This window comes from Poromitra crassiceps (genome assembly GCF_964638095.1).
Source record: "Poromitra crassiceps genome assembly, chromosome: 10".
NCBI lineage: Eukaryota > Metazoa > Chordata > Actinopteri > Beryciformes > Melamphaidae > Poromitra > Poromitra crassiceps.
This window is the reverse complement of record NC_139631.1, coordinates 25,371,819-25,378,600: the sequence shown is the minus strand read 5'-3', so window position 1 is coordinate 25,378,600 and position 6,782 is coordinate 25,371,819. Positions and strand designations below refer to the sequence as shown.

General features: G+C 45.0%; 1 protein-coding gene across 1 annotated transcript; it reads left to right on the top strand.

The window, feature by feature from the left end:
• The first annotated feature begins 4,425 nt into the window (after positions 1-4,425).
• gig2p (grass carp reovirus (GCRV)-induced gene 2p) lies at positions 4,426-6,781 on the top strand. Its single transcript, XM_083644337.1, has 2 exons — positions 4,426-4,527; positions 5,951-6,781. The coding sequence occupies exon 2, from the start codon at positions 6,004-6,006 to the stop codon at positions 6,667-6,669; it is 666 nt and encodes a 221-aa protein (XP_083500463.1). The 5' UTR covers positions 4,426-4,527; positions 5,951-6,003; the 3' UTR covers positions 6,670-6,781.
• Position 6,782: the final 1 nt, after the last annotated feature.

The following is a 6,782-nucleotide window of genomic DNA, read 5'->3' as shown; positions in this document are numbered from 1 at the left end:
CATTAGAGGAACTCCGTTACTTTTCACCCATTTCCTCCTCCTGTGAGCAACAGTTTTAGCCAGGTTCTGTTCAAATCTAAATAAAATGCCTTTAGCCAGGCTAAGACTCACACTCAAATGTAATTCTGTAGCTGTGTATCACATGCCTGAAAGCATTCAGATTATGAACAACTTGGCGTATTCAATGTTCAGCACTTTTGAGAAGCAGAGAAAAATAATAAAATTATCTTTTTGTAGAACAGAACTGAATAGAATTCCACTTTTATGAAATTTTACACAGTTCACAATACTGTAATGCTGAGTACCGGTATGTAAAAATCCTGTTTGTTGACTTAAAAACAATGGCTTCTTGAACAAATTGTGTGTCCATTACCCACTTTTAAAATTGATACATCGCGTGTGATATTGCTTAAATAGAAGGGGGTCTTTAAACTACTACGCAACAGGTTGTACTGTGATTGGATATAGTCTGTTGCCTTCTGAAGCGATTCAGCACAGAGCAACGGAACTATGTGCATTATAAACTAGCTGAGAAATCAACAGATAGTGGTACTTATATATAAGATAGCATAGCCGTTCATAGTTTGACTCAACAAACACTGTCATAGTTTCTGTATTGAAAAAGAACTGCCGAAACCCGGGATCGAACCAGGGACCTTTAGATCTTCAGTCTAACGCTCTCCCAACTGAGCTATTTCGGCTTGAGATTACATCCAAACTGACAAATAGGTTTTAGTGCTACTTTCAAGCTGACCATCTGCTCTGTCTGTGGCTGTGCAGCTGACAGACAGTAACAGATAAAAAGTATCAAACCCAAGCATACCAACGATTCCCAGCATCAAGGCTAAGCTGATGACAACACTATACAAAGCCCAAGGCAGCTTCATTAGGCCTATCCAGCATTTTAGTCTCCGAGGGGTGAACCTAAAATGCACGGCATCCGCATTGCATGCATGCCCCACACAGTCATACAAAACATATAATTCTGACTTTAATCTCAGAAGTCTTCTGACATTAAACTCAGAATTATGACTTTTTTCTCAGAATTCTGAGAATGCTTTTTTCTCAGAAGTCTCACTGACTTTAATGAGAATTCTAATTTTAATCTAAAAATTTTGACATTCTCAGAATTCTGACTTTAAAGTGATAATCTCAAAGATTTTCATGTCAATGAATGTCTGTTAAGTCCATTGATAGTACATAAGTCACTATCTATCACCGACTAAGTTAATACAATGGTGATTGAGCCTATGGCCCATTGACGGATGTGCAGCATTTATGAACTGGGTGTAATTACCACTCATCGCCACAGGCGGCGTCGCCAAAGAGGACGGAATGGACCAGGCCCAGGTGCATCCAATCAGCCAAATATTAACGACCCCACCAGGCTCCTGCAAGACAAGCCGGGGCCAGAGAGTGGGAGGATTGTCAAAAAAGCTAAAATCTGATCAGATTGGGGACTACAGTATTGCCTTTTTCACTTCCCACCCATGTTGTGTCTAAAAGGCAAGAAGTAACACAGGTGCAAGCAAAACATTAATGAGGGTTTCCAACTTCAAATCGATTTAGGTGATCCAGTGGCGGGGCCCTCGTTAATGTTTTGCTTGCACCTGTGTCTGTGTTAATTCCTGCCTTTTAGACACAAAATGGGTGAATTGGTCTGTGGTCTAATTTGACATGAACACGTTTGATCAGAAACACTGCTTATGATAATATAGTCAATGACAATGTAAACTGGCAGCTAGGAACATTAGCTTATAACAGTCTGCTACAAAATAATGACTTATTTTGGATTTAGCGTTACGTGGTAGCCTACAGCAACATTGTGCTAGCCAAACAGTAGCCTGTTTAGCTAACCTAACTAAGATGAGTCAAAGTTGACAATGACAACTGTAATAATGTCCCTAATATACCGTCTGGAACACACAGCCTGGTAAAAACTTGATAACGTGACCTCACATGTCTTACCTGAATGCCTACTGCTGGCGTGGTGAGGGGTACTTCCGTGGTGAAGAAGAGGGCGGTGACCTCTCGGCGGTCGGATTCGCTGGGATTGGCTGAATGAAAGATTGGATTCGCCTTCTGATTGGATGGCTTTGTGAAAGATTCACTTGGTCATTTGATAGGCTTCTAGGCTCGCCATGTGGTTGGTTCTTGAAAGATTGGGCTCGGCATGTGGTTGGCTTTAGAAAGATTGACTTCGCCCTGTGATTCGTCGACTTGCCTTGGTCCGGACGAGCCGTATAATAGAAGAGTTCTGACATCTCCATTCACTCCAATGGACCAGTTTTTTTTCCAGGAAGTAGAAAGTGGAACTCTTCAGTAAAAAAAGCAGCACTGTCGAGTTGCATCAAAATAGACAGTGTTGACACTAGTCCGGACCATGGTCAGAGCGTCTGTACGCTGACTGATGCATTGTGACGAGAAGGAACGCTGATCGGACCACGTGACAGTCAGACCACACTGACCAGCTGACTGACCACGCACTGATGGTCCGGACCATGGTCAGAGCGTCTGTACGCTGACTGCGATGCATTAAGAGGATAAGGAACACTGACGGACCACGTGACAGACCACACTAGTGGTCCGTGGTACAGTGACGGACCACACCAACTGGTCCGGACCATTCGCTTTAGCACCCCCTAGTGGTACTGACCAATGGTCTGTACAGACCACTAAAAATTGATACAACCTCTGCTGGAAGTTTAGCCACTATAGCCACAGATCACGTGGAGGAAACTGTGAAATGTCGTCCCTCAATTCCGACAGTGACACAGTTATTAATTACTAGGCATCTCGTGTGCTCGATTGATAGGCTCGCCCGCTATGCGGGCTCGCTAGCTCGGTCGCTGTGCGGCCTCGCCCGTCCTCCAGCTCGCATTCGCAGCTCAACAGCTGCTGTGTGGCCTTGCCTGCCCTATTGGCATGCGCACAAACTAACCTCGCGTCACCAGGCTCTTCTCGGCGACGCACAAACAATGTCTCCCTCTCTCTCCCTCAGGCTCTCCCCCTCTCTCCTCTCCTCACACTGATGACATCATCTGATGACATCACTGATGTCATCAGTGTGTGTGTGTGTGTGTGTGTGTGTGTGTGTGTGTGTGTGTGTGTCTGTCTGTCTCTTGTTTGTGTGTGTGTGTGTGTGTGTGTGTGTGTATGTATGTATCTATCACTAGTGATGTCACAATGCCTTTGACATCACTAATGATGTCACAATTTATGACATCACTGATGATATCACTCTGTCTCTTCTTGTGTGTGTGTGTGTGTGTGTGTGTGTGTGTGTGTGTGTGTGTGTGTGTGTGTGTGTGTGTGTGTGTGTGTGTGTGTGTGTGCCTGTCTGTCTCTTGTGTATGTGTGTGTGTGTGTGTGTGTGTGTGTGTGTGTGTGTGTGTGTGTGTCTGTCTGTCTGTCTGTCTGTCTGTCTGTCTCTTGTGTGAGTGAGACTGCATGATGTCACAATTTATGATGTCATAAGTGACATCACTGAACTAATAGCCTTGTGTGTGTGTGTGTGTGTGTGTGTGTGTGTGTGTGTGTGTGTGTGTGAATTTATGACATCACTGATGATGATGTCATCAGTGGAATGAATGACACATCAGTGAACTATAGCCTTTGTGTGTGTGAGTGAATTTATGACATCACTGATAATGTCATCAGTGGAATTTATGACATCACTGATGATGTCATCAGTGACATCATCACTGAACTATAGCCTTGTGTGTGAGTGAATTTATGACATCACTGATGATGTCATCAGTGGGACAGACAGAAACAGACAGACAGAGCCCTAGCTCCCTTTTATTATGACAACATAACCATATATCTATGAACATAACTATATGACAGCCAACATATAGTGACTGACAGTTAGGACAGTTGGTCGTGAAAATGCGGAAAGCATCTGAACTAGTAGCCGCGACACGCAACTCTAAATGGATTCTCCTTTCCTTTTCTCTAAAGGAGAATCAATTTAGAGTTGCGTGTTGCGGCTACTGAACTAGCAACTACTTATAGGCCCTTTGCGAAGTATAGAGCCATCTACTGACCAAAGAGGTAACCGTCCTGAGGTGAACACTGGTGAAACTGTCACGCGCTTCTGTAGACAAATGGCTTCTTTGTGGCTGTTTGACCAGTGCTGTTCCTGTAAAAAAAAAAAAGATTCCTGATCACGACATTCTAAAAGTGTCGTTGGCCAGTACGGGGATCGAACCCGCGACCTTGGCGTTATTAGCACCACGCTCTAACCAACTGAGCTAACCGGCCTCATGCGCATGTGCGGTTGACAATGTCCAAATAACATTACTTCACTACAATTACTTTACAGACGCATGAAGTTATACCCATGGAAGAGAGGAAAGGACAACAGGTTACATTTATTTTGTACCACATACAAAGAGGCGTGTGCTGTCGTGCTGACCTCGTCCCTGACAGACTGGGTTTCCTGAACGTCCTACTTTCCATACCGCTGAACAGAAAGTGAAAGCTGTGAGGTGACAAGACAGTGAACAACTATCATCACGGAAGGTAAGATTTGTTCCTATAAGATTAGGTTTCTTCTTAACACATTGAATGCCAGCCATGTTTTCATTCCTGTAGGTAAGTTGTGCCAGGGGTGTTTTTGACGATTCTGGCTCATTTTAGAGACAGCCGAGGATTCTTTTCTGTTAAGAATTCATGAACACCAATCATCTAAAAATAACTAATAGAATGTGTGCTTTCTCTGTCTAAAAGAGTTAGTTTGCAGAGTTAGTAGTTATGTAGATATTAGCCGTTGAGTACAGCATGGTTTCAGCGTCTGGAAATTTATTCAGAGATAAATGGCTTTTTGTGAAACAGTCACTTTAACCATTCATTTTTGGCATCAGTAAGACCGTCAGACATTCTAAACAATAGTTTTGAACAGTAATTTCCTCCATAACAACAGGAAACACCCCTCTCATTCAAACTCCCTCCTCCCTCCTCCCTCCTCCCTCCTCCCTCCGCTGTACAGCGGGCGTGTCAGAAGCGCTTTTGCTGCTGCCTGCCTGTGTGCCTGCCTGCCTGCTTGCCTGCGTGCAGACGCTCCTTGTGCGAGTCAAGATGGGCCGGGGAATGCGTGGGCGATGGGCAGATGTTGATTCTGGCCTTTCTGAGGTGTTTCAAAGTGTGTTTCACCTATGATCTATTTTGCAAATCGCTCTCCGCTCTCTGTGTGCTGCTGCCGGTGCGCGGCCGCTCTCAGGCAAGACAAGTCTGTTACTGTAAAATCGCCACGGCATTTCCTTGAACGGCTTGGTCCCGCGGCAGTTTTTTCTTTGATTTCGGTCGTCTGGGGGAGCACTGTCAACACTTAGTGGGTCGGTAAAATAGATTATACACATTATCTTGCTCCAATAGTGATCTCGAAGATGTAAAAGCGGTTGATTGATGTCCCACTGTCAAAAAAAAAAAATCTTTATGTAAGACGAGTTAGTCCGTCCTTGGCACTTAAGCGCTGGATTATGTAAGACGAATTAGTCCGTCTCTGGCACTTAATGTGTGGTCAATTGTATTAATTCATAATGTAGGGAATAGACATGGCTACGCCCATATAAAATCAATCACTCATTCAATTCAAAAGTAACTAACTAAACTAAGGTTTGAGTCTATATTTGGATACAATGTAAATTATCCTCTAACCTTTGGAGCGTGTGGGACACTTATTCCTTCAAACAATCTTGTGATTAAGGTGGACATTTGGTGTAAAACCAAATAAACTAAAACGTTAATAACCTTATTGTGTTAGGCTATGTTTTGTCCAACACTGGTGGTCACTATCACTGTGTGACAGATATGGCAGAAAGAGTTAGGAAACAGCAGTCACTACTTGCTGGCTAGGGTTTAGATTTAATGTCAACAAAAATGGCACCCATTATTTCTAAAGTTCTTTTCTGATGTTTTTTTTTTTCTGTTTTCCTTCCTCACACAGCTGCTGCTCTTTTGCATTACCAGACCGGGCAGGCATTAGATTTCTCTAGCAGCATGTCTGTGTCATTCTCTGGCTGGGAGGTGACCTATGACACCTCTCCCCATATTGTGGAGCTGGGAGAGTCGCAGGAGCCCAAAGACAAGGGCGTCTATACCATGTACCACGGCACCAGCGTGGCCAACGCGCGGCTCATCATCGCCAACGGCTTTAAACAGTCATCACGCGGCATGCTGGGAGCAGGAGTGTACGTCAGTCGCATTCGGAAAAAGGCTGAGCGTTACCCCATTGGTCATTCCGCCAATGATGGAGTAGTTCTGGAGGTGCGTGTGCGTGTTGGCAAGGTCAAGCGCATTGACAAGGACAACCATCCCATGCAGTACACCTGGAACACAGGGGGCTACGACACTGCCTGGGTGCCCGCCAGGAGCGGCATGCAATCCGTGCCCAGCGGCCTGGAGGAAGATTGTGTGTTTGACCCCAAGAGAGTGGAGGTCAAGGCCATCGCTCTGGCGCCAAGCACCACCGTGCAGACAGAGCTGCAGCAGCTCTTAGCCAAGAGCCCAAACAGAGCAACGCAGGGCCGTGGTGATGGAGGTGTGTGTTTGCTGTGCAAGAGAAAGACCCTGCAGGGACACACACACACTGTGCAGCAGTGCTGGGGTTGTGGGCAAAACATCTGCATCCTCATGATCAAGCATGTCTGTCTTGCCAGCGCCTGAGAGGCTGCAAGGTGCAAGAAGAAGAGCTTGAAGGATGATGGATGGGATTATATAACATAACAGTGAAAAAAGATACGCACATCCCAACCAGTTTGAAAGGCAGGTGCTGGACC

Excerpts from the sequence above, each read along its gene's own strand:
- gig2p (XM_083644337.1), top strand. The coding sequence starts at position 6,004 with ATGTCTGTGTCATTCTCTGGCTGGGAGGTGACCTATGACACCTCTCCC.